The sequence below is a fragment of the Cryptomeria japonica genome, chromosome 5 (assembly GCF_030272615.1).
Source record: "Cryptomeria japonica chromosome 5, Sugi_1.0, whole genome shotgun sequence".
Taxonomy (NCBI): Eukaryota; Viridiplantae; Streptophyta; class Pinopsida; order Cupressales; family Cupressaceae; genus Cryptomeria; species Cryptomeria japonica.
This window is the reverse complement of record NC_081409.1, coordinates 732,393,496-732,418,634: the sequence shown is the minus strand read 5'-3', so window position 1 is coordinate 732,418,634 and position 25,139 is coordinate 732,393,496. Positions and strand designations below refer to the sequence as shown.

At 35.5% G+C, this 25,139-nt stretch overlaps 1 protein-coding gene across 1 annotated transcript; it reads right to left on the bottom strand.

The window, feature by feature from the left end:
- Nucleotides 1-964: 964 nt before the first annotated feature.
- LOC131876408 (uncharacterized) lies at nucleotides 965-23,491 on the bottom strand. Its single transcript, XM_059221707.1, has 7 exons — nucleotides 23,381-23,491; nucleotides 22,638-22,749; nucleotides 19,723-19,904; nucleotides 19,370-19,561; nucleotides 8,599-8,820; nucleotides 2,036-2,257; nucleotides 965-1,573 (listed from the first exon to the last, which is right to left on the bottom strand). The coding sequence occupies exons 4-7, from the start codon at nucleotides 19,550-19,552 to the stop codon at nucleotides 1,124-1,126; spliced, it is 1,077 nt and encodes a 358-aa protein (XP_059077690.1). The 5' UTR covers nucleotides 19,553-19,561; nucleotides 19,723-19,904; nucleotides 22,638-22,749; nucleotides 23,381-23,491; the 3' UTR covers nucleotides 965-1,123.
- Nucleotides 23,492-25,139: the final 1,648 nt, after the last annotated feature.

Genomic DNA, 25,139 nt, shown 5'->3' with positions numbered 1-25,139 from the left:
CACAATGAGGGGCTTTTTAACTTCGACAGCAAGCCATAGGATGCCACCCAAGTAAATCATTCAGAGAGATGCACCCACCTCAGCTGCTACGTATGTAACCCGCATATCAAAGTTTATTTATTCAGGAGTTTCAAAGATCGATGTATACAATATTCAGTACCCAATCATTGCCTACCAAATATGGACACACATGTTTGATTCACCTCATACCAGAGACAAATGGCATTTATTGGGATGATAACAAGCATAGACTACAATGTTTCTTATGTCAAGGCATTGAGTTTATTTATTCAGGAGTTTCAAAGATCGATGTATACAATATTCAATACCCAGTCTTTGCCTACCAAATATGGCCACACATGTTTGATTCACCTCATACCAGAGACAAATGGCATTTATTGGGATGATAACAAGCATAGACAATAGTTCAATGCACTCCATAGTTCAATGGGTGCTCAATGAGAATATTTTGAGGGCAAACATTTGGTATGGAGACAATTCAAACATCGCATCTATGTTTGTGGCCCCCCTCCTCAACATAGCGGAAATGAATGAGGTTATAAAACACCTTGCTAAGGGGTTGGTGAGACGACAGTTCCTAGGTAACCTTGTGGCAAGATATGGGAACGGGCTTCCCATACCTGTAGACTTCAATAGACTCAACTTGAGGTGAGAATATGGACTGGTTTCCTTTAGTATACAGCAATGGTTCCTCCTCTGTTCTAGCTTGCAGGCACATTTCAACAAAAGGAGTAGTGTATCGCCAGGTTTAGTATAAACTGGCAAAAAATGCACAGAAATTAAAAGCAAGGGCAGTGAGGCTACACATTACATGGGTAATTTTTGTTTGTTATCAATCTAAAGGGAGCAATCCTCATGGTTGCAATTTACAAACAAAAGAAAAAGAGGATTACATGTAAATAACATATTTATGTCAATTATCACAACACTATACACATGAAAATTACAAAAATAGAAGAAATCATTTGTGAATAAAATATTGAAGTTAAAATATTACAGTACCATGTACGTATGTGAAAATCATTCAAATGTAAGATTAGAAAAATTAATTGGTTAATTCTAGAAAAGCGTCTCTGTTCCCTGCTGTACTGGTCCCAAAAACTCAGTAGAACATAGTGGAAAGATGAAATATTGATAGCAGTGCCAACGGTATGGCAACTATACCACCAGAAATTAGCACGATCCACCTAAGGTCTGGAAACATCACCACATATGCCGCAGCATGAAAAGCCAAAATGAAGCACACTGCAGCTACCCATAAAGTGATGCAGATGAGGTACTCAACCTTTGAAGATATTTGCGACATAGTGGCCACCATCATACCAACTGTCAATGAAGCATGCAAAGCTAAAGTGTCCATGACAAAGAATACATTGAGTGCAATGGTGTCACCCAGAACAGCAGTTCCTGAGTCATTCACACCTCCAGGCACAGCCAGCATGACAGTGAAGCTTGCTCCCACTAATGCCACTGCCATTGCTACTTGAATAGCAGATTTACTCATGCTTGTGACAGGTTGTTCTCTTGCTATTACTTTAATGGGCACGCCAATCTGTCCTCAAAAGAACAAATAAATTGTTTTAAAGATACATAGATTTAATGATATCAAGTAATTCATTTTCTATTCTAAAATAAATTAACTGAAATGAATGGTGAAATAGGGCTTGGGATTTGACCATCACCTTTGTCATATAAAAAATTCCATAGAGATTTGGTCATTTTAATTATTTTACAAAAAACATAATCTGTCAAAAATTTTGAAAACTTAAATGATTATTATCATGTTTTTAAAGGAAAAAAAATTGCATTAAATATTAAATTTAATCCCTGAGAAAATAAGTACCATTCAAGTCTTGCTCTTTTTCAAAACAAATTTTAAATAAACCAGAAACTGGAGGAGGGAATCGACAACTTTGCTGCTTGATCTTTAAGAGGTCAAACAGAGAAAAAATTAAAGACATTGACCAAATTTGCTAAAAAATATTGAAGGTTACAAGAATATGTACTCTCTCACCAAAATCATATCAGGTTCCACAGACTCCCGGCTGAAAGCACTGGCGGCACCCAGAACAACGATCCGTTCCTCCTCCTGACCTCTCGGCAACCATCCTACCAATGTCATTGCAGCATGGATAAAAGATTTAATCCTACTTGTGAGCAGAGATTGGTTTGGTTGGAGGTCTGCTGCCGGCAATGGATCTTCTTGTTGAGTAGGACCCTCATCCGACTCCATATCCTGTCAACCAAAAGAAAAACACCAACACATCAAAAATGATATATATTGAAAAATTGAGAGAAAATGATAGCATAACCTTAAGCTTCAATGGTTCTCGGAGGGCATAAATTTGACAGTTATTTAATAAAAATTGTCCTTAAAACACTAAAACATGTCTAATTATAAATAAAATTATATATGAACTGAATATAATTCTATATAAATTGTAACAGTATATCCATAATTCTATATGTAATACAGTATTCCTAAAATTTTAATTGTATTTTACAGCAGAAATGCTTGAAGTCCACTGGTCAATCTGTTTTCTGTGTTCTTCCCTTTATTGAATAGATTTCATTAAGGAGTGCACTACATGGGATTCAAGATGCATAGCAACTTTCTTCTCATTTTGTGCCAGACATGCTTTAGCTCTAGCAGCGCAATGTGCAATGTGGGCAGGTGTAGTTATAACTTATAATTTGATTTGTTTCATCTTGGGGCAGCCTGCATCGTAATCTTCTTCTCATTTCCAGCTAAAACAACAATCTATTCATGATAAAAAAAACTGTTACACAATCAAATCCAGAAGTTATTAGCAATATTCGAATGGATTGTGAAAATCTCATAGGATTGAACAATCTATTGCTTTAGGCCTTGTGTAGCAGACTGTAAAATAGACTTCGTTGTTGTTAACAAGAAAATAAAGCAGTTGATATCAGGGAAGAGCCTGAAAGACCTGTTGAAAAATGCTTAACAACTAACTTTACAAAATATATAGACAAAGAAGAGAGTGAAAAAAAAAATTTGCTGCTGAACAATGGATCTTATGGGGATCCTGAACATAGAACTATTTTTACCAATAATTCTATAAATTGTAAAATTCCCTACTTTCTGGAGGTGCTACGAAAATTGATTAAACTAAAAAGGATTTGAAAAAGTGGAAACAAGGGGATCAAGGTTCAAATGGGAAGAAATCTGCTGAAAAAAAAGAAAAGATGAAAAACTGCCAATAGATTACTACTAGAAGCCTGGGGCTTATTTGGAAACCTCCAAATGATTATAAAGTATACCCGCTGCAATGTCAGGGGACTTGAATCCGCTGACAGAAAATATATACTTATATCCTACTGTAATAATAGATCTAATTTGGATTTACTCTGCTTACAAGAAATTAATGCAATGGGTTTCAAATTAGATTGCATTATAAACTTCTGTTTGGAAGAATTATAACGCCTTTCATTGCCTTCATGATAAAGGCAAAGGTGAATTTGCTATTCTCGTTGATGCCAAGTGGGCCCCTTTTGTTGATGACAGTGAGTCTTCTCCTTCTACTAGATGGTTGTAATTAAGAAGGATGAGTATATTTATGCCCCTAATGACTATAGAGAAAGACGTCTTTTGTGGAACTGTGGTTCATTCCCTGCCTAAGACTTCCTGGACTTTGGGGGAGATTTCAATATGATATGAGTTCAAGGAGAATTAAATTGATTGGAGAGAGGTGCTGTGCAAGGGCAGTGAACTCTTATTCTGGTCTAAACTGAAGAGTTGTCATAATCTTATGGATTCCCTGAAAAATCAAAGATAGAGATTAAGCAGAAATGTTTTTTTTGTTGCAATAAAAAAGGCCATGGTAAGAGTGTACTCAAGGCTTTACGGATTCAATGTCAATAAAAATGTTTTCATCCTTTGTTCATGATAAAAACCACAATCTAATGTTGGAAATCTATGTTTAGTGCTCATATTGTTAATCTCATATTGTTGTGCAGTTGTTACGAGTTGCTAAACAACACATTAATTTCAGAATTAGGTAGAACAACACAAGGAATTTCAGGAATGTAACATGGTTTGAATGGTTTGAAATGCAAAATATCAAGCAGCATTTTGTTAGTGTAATCCTCTGAAATCCAATAGGGGAAGAACAACCATCTATAATTCTTTCTTATGAGAGAACCACCAACTACGACTTTAACTTAAATTTGGAGCTTGTCCAAAACCCTAGACTATATTATTTATGAATAATATGTAATACTATGATGATAATAATAATAAATAATATAATGATAATAATAAAAAAAATTATAATATAGCATTAAAATTATAATAATAACAATATAATATAATTATATAATACAATAATTCTAAGTATAACTATAACTTGGAAGTAAACATTAACTATAGTTGAATTCTACCTCTAGCCCTAACATTAACCCTAAGAGAACAATTACCTTAATCGGCCTCTATCTCTAACCTTATTTCTAAACCCCAAAAATAACACTATTTGAACCTCTAACCATAACTATATCCCTATCCCCAACCCTAAAACTAACCCTAATCCAGAGTCTACAACCATAATATTTAAATATATTAATTTAACAATTATATAATATTATATAATTCATTATTTCTAATAGAATTTTAAAAACCATATTATTAAAAGAATGAAATGATGTTAGAGTTATTATCAAATTAATTTAAAATTTATATTAAATTTAAATAGTATATTATTCATGTTATCAATGGGTTATTGGCTCTTTTGTTAATTGAGGATTTTAGTGGGTTTTTAATTGACAGTTGGATACAGCTCTTTTTTACGTCTACAAAGTTTAAAAACCCATAATTGATTTTAACCCTATTCCTAATTGAACCCGTTGAACCCTAATGCTAATTACATATTTAGCTTAACCATAAACCTAAATAAATCCTAACACTATTCAGGATCCCAATCAATATTAATATGTTAGTACAAATAATAAAATAATATTAATAATAATATAATAATAAGAATTAAATTAGATTATTAATATAATAATAAGAATAGTATAATATTATTAATATAATCATAAAAACATAATACTAAAATTTATAACATAATGATGAGAATAAGAAAAATATAGAAATACTAATAATATTAATATAATACTATTAATAATATTATAATACCCTATAGACACTTCTCTTTCTTTAGTAATTGTCGCCGCCCCCCCCTTTTTGGTCACGTCTCGAAGACAGGAACGTCTCCAGGACGAGGGGACAGGGACGCGACGTCCCCCACCATCCCGCCACCGCCGCCACCAAAGCTCTGCTGGAGATGGGGAGACGTCTTCGCGTCTCCCAAGGAGATGTGAAGATGTCTACCAAGGAGACCCAAGGAGACGTGGAGACGTCCTCAAGTCTCCTTGGTAGACGTCTTCACATCTCCTAGACGTCCTCAAGTCTCCTTGGTAGACGTCGGGTGTTTCTCGAGGGATAGGGAGACGGCCAGACAACTCTCGTCACCCCATGTGAAATGCAAGTTTTAAAATATAAATTTTTTAAAAAAGTGACATCTTTTTTTGTGGGGGGGGGGGGTGTTGGGGGTAACCCTAATTAAACGTGGGCCCCACCCTTTCCCCAGCTGCATTTTGAGTTTTCTCATTTTGTTTTTGACTCTAGTCTCTTTTGTAATGCTATTGCTATTAGTATTTGCATCAGATATTCATATTTTCCTTTTTCGATGTAATAGAAATCTCCAATTTGACAATTTCATTTGTCAATTTTTATTTAGCAATTAGCATTGAAGAAATCTTGGTATTTAGATTTAGTATTTCAAATTTCCTATAATTTCATTTGAAATGTAATTCTTATAATGTCATACATCTTTTCAAAACTAGTTTTTCAAGCACTATATGTATATGTATAACTATATCAGCACCACCACCCTGCCACCCCCCGTCCCGGAAACCCATCCCCAATGCCGGTGGAACACTGAAAAAAACTAGAGAGTATAATAGAAGAAAAGGTCCTCAATGCAGAGAGTCAATTACAAAATAATAGTAGTGATCCAAGACTAATTGATAATTTGACAATGAAAAAGAACTTATTAAAGAGGTTGCAGATAAAAAACCAGGGACCAAAGCTGGGAGCAAAAGTTAATTGGAACAAAGGAGGATAAAGAAAGTATTTTTTAACATCTTGAGATCTATCCAATTGAATATAATGGTGTGGTTTCCAATGATGGAAATTTTTAGTCTTTTATCAGAAGCTGTTTACCTCTCAAGATAATAAGCACAGTGATAAGGCTAGAATTTTTTTGTATAAAGTTCATTCCAAAAAAGGTCGGTGGGGAGGAAGCCCTTGATTTGAATAAAGACCTTACTAGAGAGAAGATTATTAGAACTATCAATTCTTTTGACAATGATAAATCACCTAGCATCCATTGAACTCTACAAAGCTAACCGTGAGTGGATTGGTGATGACTTATTGGAAATTTATGAAGGCCTTTGGAAAGGATCATTACGAAAAAATATTAACAAAGGAATTACTAAATTAATTCTTAAGGATGAGAACAGATCTCTAATTAAAAAATAGAGGCTTATCACCCTTCTTAGTGTCTTTTATAAGATTCTGGCAAAATTGTTATCCCTCAGATTGAATGAAATTTTGCATAGTGTCTTTACTGTTACATAGAGTTTCATTCACTATACTCTGGTCGGGGAGTATGAAAATGTTAGATTTTAAGAAGGGGTATGACAAAAATGAATTGTCCTCTGTGTTCACTAATTTTAAGGAAGTTGGAATCCCAGTTATTTTAATAACTGGATAGGTATTATGTTCACAGACTCTTCTACTCAGGTTGATGTTAATGGTGAACTCACTGATCCATTCCCCTTGCAAAGCTCTAAAAGGCAAGGGTATCTTATTGCTCCTCCTTTCTTTGAGATTGTTGCTCCAAGGTGAAGGAATTTGGATTCCCAGTTATTTTTTTCACTGGGTAAGTATCATATTCACAGATTCTGGTTGATGTTAATGGCAAACTCACTGATCCATTCTCCTTGCAAAGCTCTATAACGCAAGGGTGTCTTACTGCTCCTGCTTTCTCTGGACTTGTTGCTACAAGGGTGTCCTATTGCTCCTGCTTTCTTTGTGATTGTTGCTAATGCCTTGCATTATGTCTTGAGAACTGGTTTCTTAGACTCTTAATCATTGGTAACTGGTGTCCGGATAATAATAAGCTATTGAATGCCCAATTTGCAGATGATAATGCCCCTTTTATTGAAATGGAGGAAGATAATTTTGCAAATGTGATTAAAAGATTGAATATATTTTGCAAAGCTTCAGGAGCTAAGATTTCTGATTGTAGATCCACTATTCTAAGCTAGCATTATTCTCCCCAAGTGGCTTAAAGATGAAGAATGGCAATGGGGGACTCCTAATACCATTTTCAAGTATGTTGGTATTCCTTTTCCTATTGATCCCTCATCGAAGGACATGTGAGGTTGAATGTTTAAAAAGATTGAGAAAAAACACCATATATGGGAGGCCCACCTGTTGTCTTTAGCACGTAGAATTCAATTTCCACAAAAGATCCTTGCTTTGTATGCTAATTAATATTCATCATCTTAGATGTTTGGCAGAGCTCAATTTGAAAGAATTCAGAAAATCCTTACCCATTTGTTGCATTCATACACAGGAGCTTCACTGGCTAGGCAATATTATATCACGTGCATTCATATTGGGGGGTTTAATATCCCAAAAATAAGGGTACAATATATTGCCTATCAGTGAAAATAGGGGGGGGTTTAATTCCAGCTATGAGAAAATACAATATTTGGTTAACCCAGGTTCACTAAGTGAAGCCCCCATGCATTCAGATGGTGAAGGCAATAAAAACAGGTATGCAGTAAGTTGGACCTGGTGTTATCTTCCTTTGTCCAGACAGGCATTGGGGCTAAAGAGATTAAAAATCCAAGGGATTGCTTTAGCTATTAAACGCAAACTGAAAGCCTTCGAGGGATCACAGCCCTGGAAAATTCTGACTAGAAACAATATTGCTCTTTCCAGACCCAGAAAGGGTAGAAACTAGACTACTTTGCAGGTATTGTTTTTTTACTATTAGTTGATTGAGAATGTCAAATGTCAGAAGAAGAACAACAAATCGATTTTTTTAATGATAAATCAATTTCATGATCAACTGGTTCATTTTTTAATTCTAAAATAAATTAAATGGAATGATTGGTAAAATCCAGCTTGGGATTTGACTATCACCTTTGTTTGTCCTATAAAAAATTTCACATAACTATTTTACAATTAACAATTTAACAAAAAAGCATAATTTGTCAAAAAAATTCAAAACTTTAATGATCATCATGATTTTGCAGTTAAAAAAATATGCATAAAAACTTTAAATTTAATCCTCGAGAAAATAATTGATATTCAAGTCCTACGCTTTTTCAGCAAAAAAATTAAAGCAACCAGAAACTGGAGGAGTAAATCATCAACTTTTCTATTTGATCTTTAAATGGTCAAATGGAGAAATAATTGAAGGAACTGACCAAATTTGATTTAAAAAACATTGAAGAATACAAGAATATGTGCTTTCTCACCAAAATTATATTAGGTTCCATAGACCCCATGCTGAAAGCATTAGTGGGACCCAAAACAGCACTTCGTCCCTCCTCCTGACCCCTTGGCAACCATCCTACCATTGCCATTGCTGCCAGAATAAAAGATTTCATCCTACTAGTGACTCCAAATTGGTTTGATCGGAGGTCTGCTGATGATGATGGATCTTCTCGTCGTGTAGTATCCTCATCCGACACCATATTCTGTCCAGAAAAAAACCCCAACATGTCAAAAATGAAAAATATTGAAAACTTGAAAGAAAATCACACAGCATAATCTGACACAATATTCTGTCTAGAATAAAAACAACCAATGCATCAAAAATGAAAAATATTGAAAAATTGAGAGAAAATCACAGCACAACCCTAGCTTCACTAGACCTCAAGAGGGCCAAAATTTGACAGTTGACACTACTTGTCCAGAAATTTTTGTCCACTAATTCTATATAAATTTTAACAGTTTATCCAAAATTTAACGTGGTCTACCCAGAAATCTCTCCTTTCATGTATTACACTCTTTTAACTAAAATTTTGATTGTAATTTACAGCAATAATATGCTCCTTTTTATTAGTGGACTATACGGGATTGTAGTTGCATGCATTGTAGTTATCTTCTTATTTTGTGATAGACACACTATAGCTCTAGCAGTGCAGTGCAAAATGTGGGCAGGTGCAGTTATAATTTACTTATTTTATTTTGGAGCTGTACAAATTGTAAACTTCTTGTTTTACACAACAAGATAAAACACCAATTTATTGCTTTACGTCCAATGTAGCAAGCTGTGCTGTAGAGACTTTGTTGTTATTGAAGCCGATGAAAACAAATTCCCTATCGGAGAAAACGAATTGGTTGATATCAAGGAAGATCCTGAAACAACTATGTCGAAAATGCTCAACAACTAGCTTTAGAAAATACTGAACCCAGAGAAGAGTGAGAAAAAGAAACATGCCAAAACTCCCTGAACACTGCTAGACAATGAATCTTGGAAAAAAAACACAGTACTATTTTTACCAATAATTCAAAGAGAAAAAAGGTTGTATTAGAATGTAATAATCCCCTATTTTCTGGAGGGGATATGAAAATTTATTATAAGGAATAAGTTTCTTTTAAAGAGGAAAGAAGAGAACAAGGTTCAAATGGGAAGAAAACTGTTAAAAAAGGAAAATAAGAAAAACTGCTTAAGTGCTTTGAAAGATATACGAGAACTAGAAGCCTAGAGCTTCGTCTGAAACCTCCCAATCAAAGTTGCATGAACACGGATATGGATACAAATATGGAAACGGTATCTGATACGGATACGGCCAATTTTTAAGACCCCCAATATGGATACGGCTGGATATGTCATTCATAAAAAACACATACACATATATTTAACACATTTTTTTAAGTTAGTTGAGGAGATTTTCATTACTTCAAAAGCAATATAGACAAATAATTGCTACATAAACAACGATAAGTTGATTTAAAATTTTACAATATGCAAAAAAGTAGAGTTGCATTGGAAGATAACCCAAAAAATGGGTCAGTGAAATAGAAAAAGATTTCATTTGTCTTTCTCATTTAGTGTAGGTTTTGTTTATACAAATTTTTTTACAACAAAATGCATGAATTAAATTTTTTAAAATTAAATTTAGGAAGATTTACGTCAGATTTTTAAAACAATCAAATTGCAAAATATCTAGCATGGTTGGAAATCAAGGATTTTTGGGCATGCATGGGTACAGTATTCGATGTGTATTTGGGCTGTATCGGATGCATATCCGTTTTGGAAACAGGAACGGATATGGGGATATGTGTGCCCAGAGAGGGACAAAGGAGTTTCTGGCTACTCTGCTCCCAATGATTATAAAGTATGCCAACTAGAATGTCAGGGACTCGGGAGACTTGTATCCCTTGTCAGAAAATGTATCCTTCTATCCTGTTATCATAATTGATCTAATATAGATTTTCTCTGCTTACAAGAAATTGATACAGTTGGTTTCTCACTGAATTGTATATTAAACATTGTTTGAAAGAATTCAAACGCCTTTCATACCCTTCAAGAAATGACAAAGGTGAATATTTCATTCTTGTAGATGCTAAGTGGGTCCTGTTTGTTATTGACAGTGGGTCTTCTCTGTTGTTCTGTTTGTAACTAGGATAGGAAAATAAAAAGGATTCGGATTGCCTTAAGGCATCATCCGAATCCTTATAGGGCTGGGCCCTGCTTCATTAAGGAGGCGTGTAACTAGGGCTGGGCCCTATCTCTATGTGCACAAACTCAAATAGGGCTGGGCCCTTTATCTCCAACACGCCAAGCAACATGAAACATGTTCATCATATTATAGGGCCGACCCCATATCACTTCATGTAACGTGTTATAGCTTGGAGATATTTTAAAAGTTGGCGCCAAGTTCTAGACATAGGCCGACTCAAATAGGTCATCTCCATGCATATAAAAGAAGACTCATTTGCCAAGCAAGATATTCATTTTTCAGTCAAATAAGACCTAAGGCGAATTATCTCCTCCTGAGGAAGTCCGAATGGTGCGGCCCATGACTCTGCCTTTTGGAGCACACTTGGTGTGCAGTGGTGCAGCCTAGGAGAGCACTCTTTAGTGCAGGTTGGTGCAGACATAAAGCGCAGCTTGGTGCACACTGTGCAGATTGGTGCGCACACTTAAGTGCAGATTGGTGCAGCCTAGATTGGTGCAACCAAGGTGCAGATTGGTGTAACTAAAGATGGAGAATGATACAAGATAAAGGTGCAGATTGCTGCAATTTGAATGTGCAACCTGAATGCAAAGTCAAGTGCAGGTGTGAGTGTTGTCAATAGTGCAAATCGTTTGGAACTAATCTGCCCTTGCATATACATTCAGTTGACCTGAGATAAGTCTTCCTTGTACTTCTAAAGTTATTGATTAATTCACAATCAGATCCGAGGATCTTTCTTGCTGGGTTTTTCCTCCGAGAGGGAGGTTTTCCCAGGGTAATCTTGTGTTGTGTGATCCTCTATTTGTGTGTTGTGTTTCTTGTTCTGTGCATCATTACTTTTCTGTTCATTTTGTTAATCTGATCACGAAAACTAACATTCTCCTTGTACTAGACTGCTTTGGGTTGTAATCGATAAGGATGAATACAAAGTTGGCCGGTGCTCTGTTTATGCCCCTCTAATGACTATGGAGAAAGATGTTCTTTGCGGAACTGTATGGTTTGTTACCTGCCTAAGACTCCCCAGATTTTGGGGAGATATTTTGATATTATAGAATACAGAGAATAAAATTGGTTGTAGACAGTGCTGTGCAAGGGCAATGAACTCTTCTACTTGTTTAAAATGAAGAGGTATCACTATTTAGTAGATTCCCTGAAAAAAGCCAAGATAGAAATAAGCAGATTGGTTCTACTTGGTGCAATAAACTATGCCAAGGTAAGAGAATGTACTCAAGGCTTGACAGGTTCTATGTCACTAAAGATGTTTTATCCTTTGTTCATGATAATGACCACAATCCAATCCAAGTCTTCCCATCAACCATGTCTCATTACTCACCTACCGAAACTTTAATTTCTTTAGGTGTCAGCTAGTATAGAGAAGGGCCTGGGAATAATCTGTTAATGTATGTCTGCTTTAAGATCAAGACTGTCTGGATGGCATTTGTAGTGTCACAAATGTTGTGAAATCTTGTTATAGGGAAAAATCTGCAATTAATAGATGAGGTATCTTGGTTTCAGTTTGGAGTAAGGTTTTCAGGACTGCAAGAAAGAAGCAAACCTTACATAAAAACAAGAAGGTAATTTATAAGAAAAGGTTCTAAATGCAGAGAGTTAATAACAAAAAAATAGTAGTGACCCAAAACTACTAAACAATATGATAAATAACTTTCTAAGGAGGTTGCAGAATTATAAAAACCAAGCGACCAAAGTTAGAGCATAAATCAATTGGAACAAAGATCTTAAAAGAATGGAGAAGAAATTGGTCCAATTGAATATAATGGTGTAGTCTCTAATAATGGAAATTTTATCAAAGAGAATTTCAGTCCTTTTATTAGAAGCCGTTTTCCTCTAAGGATAACAAGCACAGTGACAAGGCTAGAATTTTAAGCAAAATGTTCGCTTCAAAAAAGGTCAGTGAGGAGGAAGCCTTTGATCTAAATAAGAAAATTACTAAAGAGAAGATTATTAGAACTATGATTCTTTTGATAATGGCAAATTACCTAGTGTTGATAGACTTCCCATTGAGTTCTACAAAGCTAACAGTAAATGGATTGGAGATGACTTGTTGAAAATTTATACAGAGGCATTTGGAAAAGGATCATTACAAAAAAACATTACCACAGGAATTATTAAAATTAATTACTAAGAATGAGGATATATCTCTAGTTCAAAAACTGGAGGCTTATTACCCTTCTTAATGTCTCTTATAAGATTCTGGTAAAATTGCTATCTGTTAAATAGAATTAAATTTCACAAAGTATCTTTCATGTTACTCAGTTTCATTAAGGGGAGATACACACTGGAAAATTCGGTCACCAGCTAAGAAGGCATGAATTTGGCTGAATACTCTGGTTAGCATGTGAATATGATGATGTTAGATTTTGAGAAGGCATAGAAGGCATAGAAGACATATGACAATTGAATTGTCCTTTGTGTTAACAGTTTTGGAAGCATCTGGATTCCCAATTGTTTTTCTAAATGAAAAAATAAAAAATTCAAAGATTCTTCCATTCACGTTGATGTTAATGGTCCCATTCCCCTTGCAAAGCTCTTTAGGACATTGGTGTCCCATTGCTCCTGTTTTCTTTGTGATTGTTGCTAATGATTTCCATCATGTCTTGAGAACTGATTTAATTAGACCCTTAATTACTGGCAACTGCTTTCACGATAATAATTATCTATTGAATGCTTTTTTTTATTGATATGAAGGATAATTTTGCAAATTCATTAAAAAATAACAAAGAAATAAATAAGCAAATCTGGTTTACTTGGTGCAATAAAGCCACGGTAAAAGAGTACTCAAGGCTTGACAGGTTCTATGCCAATAAAACTGTTTTATCCTTTGTTCACGAAAATGACCACGATATAATCCACATCTTCCCATCAACCAGATTTGATTACTCACCTATTGAAACTTTCATTTCTTTGGGAAATGTCAAGCAGAATAGAGAAGGGCCTGGGACTAACATGTTTGAACCTAAATCATTGCTTAAAGATCAAGACTGTGTAGATGGCATTTGTATTGTCACAAATGTTGTGAAAACTTGTTATATGGAAGGTTAAGAGATGGGATATATTGGTTTCAATTTGGAGTAATGTTTTCAAGGCTGTAGGAAAGAAGAAGGCCTTACTTAGAAGAAAACTAGAGGTTATTTTAAAAGAAAAGGTCCTAAATGCAGAGAGTCAACTACAAAATAATAATGGTGAAAAGACTACTTCATAATTTGATTAAGAAAGAACATTTTAAGAAGGATGCAGAATTATATAAACTAAGGGGCTAAAGTTAGAGCAAAAATTAATTGGAACAAAGGAGATACTAAACAGGAGAGAGAAGAAATTGGTCCAAATGAATATAATGTGGTTCCTAATGATGAAAATTTTATGAAATAGGTTTTTCAATCATCATCAAAAATTGTTTTCCTCTAAGAATAATAAAGGCAGTGAGGCAGCTGGATGTTTTTGTTAAAAGTTCGATCCAAAAAAGGTCAATGAGCAAGAAGCCCTTGATCTCAGTAAGGGATTTGATAAATAACGAGATGATTAATATAACTATCAATTCTTTTAATAATGGTAAATCACTTAGCGTCAATGGACTTCTCATTGAATTCTATAGAGTTAATGATGAGTGGATTGTGGATGGTTTGTTGAAAATTTATAGAGACATTTGCAAAAAGAACATCAGAAAAAACATTAAGAGAGGAATTGTTTAATTAATGCTTACGGATCCGGATAAAAACTGAAGGCTTATCATCCTAATTAATGTCTCTTATAAGATTTTGGTAAAAATATTGCTATCCCTTAAATTCAGTGAAAATTTGCAATGTGTTGTTTCTATTAATCAAACAATTTCCGGTGCAGGAACACCCGGGCTGACAAGCAACCATCACCACTAAAAATATTTCTAGTTAGTTTGTTTCATTTTTATTTTGTTTGGGTTTGATTGGCTTCTTTAACAGTTTTGCAAAGCTTCATATTTGTCGAGCCCTATGATCTCTATGACCTCATGGAATCTTACTGATGGGAGTATGGCCGGTAACAAAAGTCCATCAGAAACAGATATCCTTGCTGGAAATGCTCTTGTAGATATGTATGTTAAATGTGGGAGCATGATGCCTTGTCTTTGAACGGGGCATACGAAGCATAATAGAAGCTTTGGAATAGAGTTTTGACATCCATCAAAACATAACGGATAAAAATTCTTATAAAATGTAATTGCAACTGCCTCGGTTGACATTTATGCTAGACGTGGAAGCATAGACAGGCTCATAGAAATGTACACTGCAACGATTACAGTATATCCACATATGGATCACTCAAGAAAGATTTAGATACTTCCAAACAAATGCATTTGGCGGGTGTATTTTACTGGCATGCTCACAGCCTCTAAGGGAAAGAAAGTGAAGACTAAAGGCCACGATTCATCAATGTAGGTAAGAGGTTAAAGATGCACAATCATCAAATGAGCAGTCGATCAGTCAATTAAACAGTTGATAGGCGGATACTTAAAAAAAAATCAGAAGAAGAAATATATAACATCAAATGGAACTGTAGAAAGGCATTTGCAGATAGATGAATCACTGGAAAGTGAATCAATGTTGGCATAGAAATCGAATAGACATCAGATTAAGTTGCAAACCAAGCAAAAGAAAGTGGAAAAGGCATCAACCACTTGGAAGACCAAACACATATAAAGAGGAGATGAGAGTGTTGTGAATCAGCGAGGAGTAGAGTGTGGGTATCATAGTAGAGCGGCTGTGTATGGACGAAAAGATAGTGTAATCCTGATATGGAAAAGTGAATGGGAGGCCATCAATGGCCTATTGTAATGTGAACATTGTTTTGACATTTTGGATGTGAATAAACTATATATTGCGTTGTTGCAATTTGACTATTAATTGACAGTGAATCTCTGTTTTAAGTTGTGTGTTTTGAATTTTGAGTTGCAGAGCAAAGGGGTTGTTTTTTGTCTTGCATTAATTTCATAAAAAGCAGGTAAACTGTTGAAATTGGTCACCAACTAGAAAGACATAAATAGGTCTAAATACTCTATTCAAAATGTAAATATGTTAAAATGTCCTTTGTGTTTACTGCTTTGGAGGCATTTACATTCCCTGTTCTTTTTTGTAAATGGATAAGTATTATGTTCAAAGACTCTTCCACCCAAGTATTAAGTTCAAAGACTCTTCCACCCAAGTTTTACATTGTAATTCATTTTTAATCAGCTAATTATTTTGGAGGGTAAGATTCAGCATTCCAAGATTAGTCATGGGCTAATGGCTGTGAGAATTTTGTAATTTCGGAAAACATGCAAGTCTTCCAAAAACTGAAAAGTGCTTCACATTTATGAGCTATGCTTATAGTGTTCAATGGGCAACATGAAAATTATGCATTATTTTAATTAAAAAGATACATGACCAAATTTATACTTTTAAGAGAGATGTTATCCTTTGCCCTCCTGAAATTCCAAGGTATCATCGTTCTCAGTGTTGGGGATTTGGCCAAAAGGATAGAGAGTTTAAAGACAATTTGGAAGCAACAACTAAAGCTCTTTTATTCTTGGTTGAAATCCTCTAAAGCATGGTTAGCTGGATCTCAACATTGTCTATGTTGGCATAACTGATGGTGTTGGCACAACCGGTTCATCAATTAGTATCGTCATTGATGACAAACACTTACCAGTAAATAAGGCCAAACTCATAGGCAAGGAGGTGTGGTAAACCTCAATGGTTTACTCATGGCTGCAAACAATAAGTAGGATTCAGTGCTTCCCTGATATGTATTATTGACACATTTAAGCAGTGTGTTGGTCGAAGACTAATCGGTTGAATGTTAAACAGAGTAGCTGACCGGTCAGTCAAACATCCGATAGGTGTTGAGATTAGTTTCTCAAACTGGCAGTTGAAATGATGATGCGGTCACAAAAGGTGACTCAAATTGCAGTTTAATAGTCTTATGCATAACCGGAACATTTTGGAAGGACAGGTGATCAGTCTGCTTGATGATCAGCGACCAGTGGCAAAAGATGAAGAATTACACCACTGTACCAGTGATACAGGTTGAAGGATGCTTTCCACTGAGAATCTCGAAGCGGTGACCGGTAAGTTGGATGTGATGACCAAAGGTGAGTCAGTCAGGGAGAGATATCATCAAACAAACCGCTAGTGAAGTTTACAGCAGTTAACAACCAGTTAAGGCGAGATTTGTGTGGGTTTTCCGGTTCGCATTAAAAAGTCAGAACGACTCAGAAGTTGCTAAAATTATGAGTTGCGGTGGCAGATAAGGATGAGCTGCTGGCGAGGATGATGGAGAGCATGCAGAGAAAGTGCGGAAAGATTTGAATTTCAAATCAACCGAGTTTTAGGCTTGAACTCATTTAGGAAACAGCAGTTGTGTGTTGGAAAATATGGTATAAAGGTTTTTGGCGAAAACCAAAAGGTTTTGATTGTGAAATTGCTAAGTGCAATCTAGAAGAGAGGCGATCCAACAAGGTGAGAAGAAGTGCAGAACTGCTAAGTGAATAGCAGAGTGGTGAAGAAAGTGTGTAGAGAGAAATAACATAGTGGTCAAGAGAGTGTGCAAAGATCGAATAGTGTAAAAAGTGGAGAAGGAGTGCAGAGCACCAGCAGAGTGCAGAGCAAGCAAATAGCAGAGTGGTGAAGAGTGTGCAGAGAAATAGCAGAGTGGTAAGAGAGTGTGCAAAGAAATAGCAGTGGTGAAGAGAGTGTGCAGAGATCGAAGTGTAAAGAGTAGAGAAGGAGTGATGAGCACCAGCAGAGTGAGTGCAGAGCAGGCATAACTGGTGGTCAAAACCAAGAGCTTAAATTGGATCTGATTAAGCCAAGAGTAGTTGTTTTAGCAGATCATTCTTTTTGTTGTTTTCTAATAACTACAACAGAAAAATCCCTTAACCGGGTGGACTTTAATAGGTTCCTTTGTAAAATCCCTTAACCGGGTGGACTTTAACAGGTTCCTTTGTAAAAAAATCCCTTAACCGGGTGACATCTTAATTGATGATCCTAAGTCCTTTAGCAAGGCTACCTCTAACAGGGTAAAGGTTCTAAAAGGCCTTGAAGAACATCCCTCAACCAGGTGGCACCTAACAATGTCTTTGTAATCTCCTAGCAGGGATGGCTCCTCACTAGGCGTACTCCAGAAGAGTGCAGATTTTGTGAGTTTCTACTCACACCGTGGTTTTCTTCCATTTGGGTTTCCACGAGATAAACCTTGGTGTTCATATGTGATTGACTTTATGTGTGCATGTTTCTTATTAATGCTGCTTATTCTGATAAGTGTTAAGTTTGAGTAGAATTTCTGATTAAAGGTTAAATCTGATTCACCCCTCCCCTCTCAGCACTGGTTTGGTCTAACAGTCTACATTTACCCCTAATGTCATATCCCTGCCCTAGCTAGGTCGGCTCAGCAATCTTAAAAATTATTTTAAACACTCAAAATTATATATAATAAATATTATTAATTATTTTAATATTAATTTAAAAAACAGTAGTTTGAGCCAACCTATACCTTTTATCTAGGTGCCAACTTCAAATCAAATTATCAAACAGATATAAATCTACTTTTTTGCAAGCTGGGAAAGCATATTGGAATTTGATCTTGATTTTGCCATATTTTCCAAGATTGTTTTGGGATGCCAACCCTAGCAGACATCAAGATCTGGATGAAAATTGTGACCTTATCTTATCAAACTTTCATTCAACTTGCTTTCTTTCTACTTCTGAGAAATTCATTGCAACCTAGCATGGAATTGTACCAGGAGTTGTGCCATCATTCTGAAGGTGCTTGTGAGACGTAATCTTCAGGAGCCGATAGCAGCAGGCCAAACCTATCGCCTAGCTAGTGTCCCTAAACGTCTGAAGCAGGTTTGGAGCAAAAATCTCAGTCATTCAACAACCTGTACACTCGCAAATAGCAAACAGCAGACCTGCCACTACTTATCTACACAAAGCTTGTTTAAAACCCTCGGCGAATCAAAATCACACTCATGCCCAGCAAAGTGAAATTCTGAGCTATTACAAGAGATACCTACACTTACAGTACTGTCATCCCTACGAGTATTACAATCCAGATCTGAGCTCTGAAGAATGATCTAGGGCAGCCACTTATTGTCTTTTCCGGGTGATCATTGTTCATTTATTGCCATCTGAATTCTACTATCCACTATTGCTATCCAGGTCAAACTGACCTAAAACTTTGTACTCCAAACTCTGTGATTGTTTGCACTAATCAAGGGTTTTAAGGTGTTGCACCATGCTCCTATATATATCCACAGTGAATTAAATTTAAGGAATCAAGTAAAATATGTGTTTTGTCCAAACATAAATTCGAGAATATTACACCTTACAGCTATGAAAACAAGTTAGGCTGTTATCTGAACACCTATGCTTTATAAAATTTAACAATCCCCTGATGATACGAGTAGTTACGTGTAGCTAAGCATGTACTTACGAACTAGACACAATGGAAAATTTCCAGAGAATGGACCAACATTATATATTTAAAATTTGTTTTAAAATTCAAAGCAAGTACTATTAGTTGCAAAATATACCTTAGAATCCTCAAAGAAAACAGGGTTGCTCCTGCAACTCTTATCATCAACTGATTGATAACCCCTCTTTGGGTCCATGTATACTGCAGCTGCCCCACTAGAATGTGTAGGTGACCCACAGCGTACCTTGTTCTCTGCAACCACATCCAGATCATCCTTTGCAACACTTACAGCAGGCTCCATTATTTGAACCTGAAATAAAATTTTCATTAAAAACAGAAACAGTATAATAAATTCTAACTAGACAAAAACCTTTACAATATCCTGACTTTATGTCAAAATAAGACTAACTAGAATCACCTAAGTATTCTTCTAGCATTCATAAAATCTCCAAATTCAAATTATTGCCTTACCGGGTTATGTGTGACAGAAGCAACGTGAACCACCCCTTGACAGCCATTGACCTCAACTTCATGGCTGTTATACACTGGGAGAACTGCTTTTACCGGAATTACCCCTTTTTCTTCTCCCTCAAGATGTTTGAGATGAGTATTCTTCTCATTCTCTGCCTCACAAGAAAAGGATATTTGGCTTCCTACAATTATTCATGCACAAATGTCAGAAAAACATGGTAAAACCTGTCTGTAGCAAGCCAAACAAGAAATACTGATCCCAAATATGTTCCTACAAAGGACAGCTGCTCGCTCCATGGGAAGTGTTCATTAAATTATCCACAATATGCACACATACCTACATATAGATATGTAGAGAAAAGTAAAAGCTATTACAAAGTTTATCATCTGTATATGACAAGAAACTCAGAACAAGTGTACATATAAGTAAACTGAGAAGCAAAACAACTGTGCATGTGTTGATGCCTATTTTAAACCCACTGCAATGATAAACACATGTACAAGAAATATGAATTCCAAACCATGTAAAACTGTCTTTCTTGACAACCACAGACCAAAACTGTGTCTCTCTTGGCAGCCATATACAAAACAATAATGGCCAGAATAACAGATCCCAAATATGTTACTGATACCTATATAAAACCCACTGCAAAGCTAAACAGGTGTACACGAAATATGATTTCCAAACCATGTAAAACTATCTCTCTTGGCAACCATATACAAAAACTGTCTCTCTCTTGACAGCAATAAACAAACCAATAACAGCCCAAAAAACTTAATCCCAGATATGTTCCATACAGCAGACAGATGAAAATATATGCACACATACCTACAGGCTACATATATGCAAAAAAACCAAACATATGTCAATGCCTGTATGAAACCCACTGTGAAGAGAAACAGGTGTACACGAGATATGAATTCCAAACCCTATCAAACTTTGTCTCTCTTGACAGCCACATACAAATCAATCACAGCCAAATAAACTGGTCCCAAACATGTTCCATACAAAGGACAGACGACCTCTCCATAGAAGCATTCATTAAAGTGTCCAGAATATATGCAAACATACCTATATATAGATGTGTTGAGAAAATTAAAAGCTATGACAAAGTCTATCATCTGTATATTACATAAAAAACAGAACTGTACATATAAGTGAACCTGAGAAGCAAAACAACTTGTATGTTGATGCTTATTTGAAACCCAGTGCGAAGAGAAACAGATGTACACATAATATGAATTCCAAACCCATCAAATTGTATCTCTCTTCACAGCCACAGAGAAAAACTGTCTCTCTTCACAGCACATGCAAAAACTGTCTCTCTCTTGACACCTACATACAAACCAATAACGGCCAAAAAAAACTGATCCCAAATATGTTTCATACAAACAACAGATGGCCAATCCATGGGAACTGTTCATTGAAGTGTAAAGAATATATGCACACATACCTATATAATGCAAAACCACTATGTATATCTTGATGCCTATATGAAACCCACTGTGAAGAGAAACAGACATATATGCAAAACAACCATACGTATTTTGATGCCTATATAAAACTCACTGCAAAGAGAAACAGCTTTACACTAAATATGAATTCCAGACCATGTCAAACTGTATATCTCTTGACAGCCACATACAAAAACTGTGTCTCTCTTGACAGCTACATACAATTTGCAAACCAATAACAGCCAAAAAAAACTGATCCCAGATATGTCCATACAAAGGACAGACGGCCATTCATTAGAAGTATTCATTAAAGTATCCGCAATACATACACACATATCTACACATAGATGCATTAAGAAAAGTAAAAGCAATGACAAAGTCTATCATCTGTACATGATATGCGAATCAGAACAACTGTACATAAAAGAGTAACTAGGAAGCAAAACAACTGTGCTATTTTGATGCCTATTTGAAACCCGCTGCAATGAGAAACAGGTATACACAAAATATGAATTCTAAACCATGTCAAATTGTGTCTCTCTTCACAGCCACATACAAACCAATAACAGCCAAAAACAACTGCCCCCATCAAAAGCAACTGATCCCAAACATGTTCATATGAAGGACAGATGGCCACCCCATGTGAAGTATTCATTAAAGTGTCCAGAATATATACATACATACCTACATATAGATACATAGAGACGAGTATAACCTATGACAAAGTCTATCATCTGTATATGACATGAGAATCAGAACAACTGTATATAAATGGGTACCTGTGAAGCAAAACAACTGTGCTGTGTTGATGCCTATTCGAAACCCAGTGCAAAGACAAACAGGTATACACAAAATATGAATGCCAAACCATGTCAAATTGTGTCTCTCTTCACAGCCACATACAAACCAATAGCAGCCAAAAACAACTGGTCCCAAATATGTTCATACAAAGGACAGATGGACAATCATTGGTAAGTATTCATTAAAGTGTCAAGAATATATGAACACATACCTACATTTAGATTGGTAAAGAAAAGTAAAAGCTATAGTAAAGTCTATCATGTGACATGAGAATCAGAACAACTTACATAGAAGTGTACCTGAGAAGCAAAACAACTGTGCTATGTTGATGCCTATTTGAAACCTGGTGCGAAGAGAAACGGGTGTACACGAAATATGAATTCCAAACCATGTCAAATTGTGTCTCTCTTCACAGCCACATACAAACTAATAACAGCAAAAAAAAACTGATCCCAAATATGTTCATACACGGGACACATGGCCACTCCATGGGAAATATACATTAAGTGTCCAAATATATGCACACACGCTTACATATAGATACCTACATATAAAACTTGTGTAATTCTCCAGCCAAATACACAAAAAAATTAACATATCCATACCAACTTCAAATTCAAGTGTAGATAATAATATTATCACATGGGTGTGAATACAACCTGAATTGTTAAATGCTCCTCTCGCGATACAGCCTCTTTCCAAATCCAGCTTGCCGAGCCGTGAATCAATGAATCCTCCTTCCGTTGCATACACAATCTGGCCAGCTCGTGTCTGTTTTTCCATAGTTATAAAAATCTAATGAACACCCACGCACAATTTATAGACCTAATAATATGCAATGCGATTCTCTTTTCAAAACGACGCCTTATCTCCGCCTTGCAGCAGCGTGAGTTTCAGAGATCTGAACAATTTATAGCCTATGCTTCAGAGATCTAATACTATGCAATTCAATTCAACTTTCAAAATGAAGCCTTATCCGCCTTCAAGAAGCTAGGGTTTCAGAGACCTAATAATATGCAATACAATTCTCTTTTCAAAATGAAAACTTAAATTCTCATTTCAAAACGAAGTCTTATCTCAGCCTCGCAGCAAAGAGGGTTTCAGAGACCTAAAAATATGCAATTCAAATCAATTTTCAAAATGAAGCCTTAACTCCGCATTCAGGCAGCAAGGGTTTCAGAGACCTAATAATATGCAATGCAATTCTCTTATCAAAATGAATAAATTCCCTTAACAAAATGAAGCGTTGTCTCCCCCTTCAAGCAGCAAGGGTTTCAGAGACCTATCTCAATTCAATTCAATTCAATTTTCAAAATGAAGCCGTATCTCCCCCTTCAAGCAGCAAGGGTTTCAGAAACCTAATAATATGCAATACAATTCTCTTTTAAAAATGAATCCTTACCTCCGCCTCCGTCGGGGCCGGTTTTATAATGCCCGAGTGCGTGGAAGTATGAAGAAGCCTGCTTCTTCCTGGAGATTTCGTATGTCTGGGTAGACGTGGCCATGAGATGCTATACACGGTTTAGCATGTATTTCCATTTCCCGGCCTTCACATTCCTTTAATGAGTATCATCTACGCGCCTTCACCTGTGTTTCTGGTTTCCAGACCAGAACTGGGAAACTTCTTATCCATACCTCCTCACTTTGCGTGTAAATCAAGCTCGTGAACCCAATTTGCACTTAATAATGAGTTTTGCCCTAGTTTGTCAAGATGCAAATCGAGTCTACAGACCCGATTTACACCCAATACTTAGAAATTTTTGTAAGTATAGAATAATGCATTGAGAAATATCATTTACTTATGTTGTCATTTCTAGATTTATAGTAGAAGAATAATAAATTAGTATAATAATGGTGTTCATTTGCAATGTTAAGATAATAGATAAACGTATCAAGCATATGCATGATTCTTCCTGCATGTGTTTAAGCTATGAATCCGAGAAAGGGTTCCAAATATGGGTAAACAAATAAGGATTATCCTCTTTTTAGGAAAACCCATTTATTTTTCAATACTTTAGCAAAAGCCTTGTTCATTGAAATAGATGAATTAACCTAGCAAAATTTATTTGTATATTTCTCTATCATATCCTTATAATAAGGCATAGCATTATCATGATTTAGATATGCAGGTAGCTAAGTATTTCGTGCAAGGTTTGGTGCTCTTCAAAGTAAGGAGAACCTTAGAGAAACATAACTTTGTGGTTGGACAAAAAGCATTTGCAGGTCGATTGGAGGTGACTAAAGTCTTTGAATATGATCTTATATTTATCAATTATTGTACTTGTACTTCATAGTTATAATGTTGATGTTACATGGCTTGACAACCAATATTATATTAATGTAATTCAAATGTATATGTGTCATCACCTAGAATAAACACTTAATCTTTGTAAATGCAATTTTGATATTATGTAATTATTGAAGTTTATTTTTTATCCATCCCTATTTATGTGAAAAATGAGTATTTATTTAATTAAGTAAAATGATTAAGGTTGGGAACCTTACCCATACAAATCAAAATATTATGAACATAGTTTCAATATCTATACAATAATAAAAATAATAATATTAATAAATCTAAACATAAATGTAACTGCACAAGTAACAATATCCAATCTATATATATCTAGCGGGAAAAATTACAAGACAAGGGTAGACCTCACGACTGGGGTAATCTACTCATAGAAAACATAACATATGCATCTCAAGTTATACAACACAATCCAAACTCCAACATAACATCAACACATAAGGCGCTCAAGTATTTGAAGCAAATGGAAATATGAATGAAATCATAGTGTACACAATACCATTTATACTCATTTGGCCATCATGCTAACTAATACATAAAAACAAACATAACCAAATCTATCAAGTAAAATAATGAAGGTGAAACAACGATAATAACTCAAATTAGCATACACAAGAAAAACCTATGAATACCATGATATAAAAAATATAAATTCAATAATGACCAACTCAAGGCATAAATGTGTGGTCATTACATGCTCACCACCAAAATTAAGCTTACTCCTAGAAGCCTACAACAAGACAAGCATAAAGTATTCAAGTACACAATCCTTCAAAACACAATGGATCTTACAAGGTCAAAACTCCAGACTATCACCATTCCTAGGTCTCAACCACATCGCACACAAGTC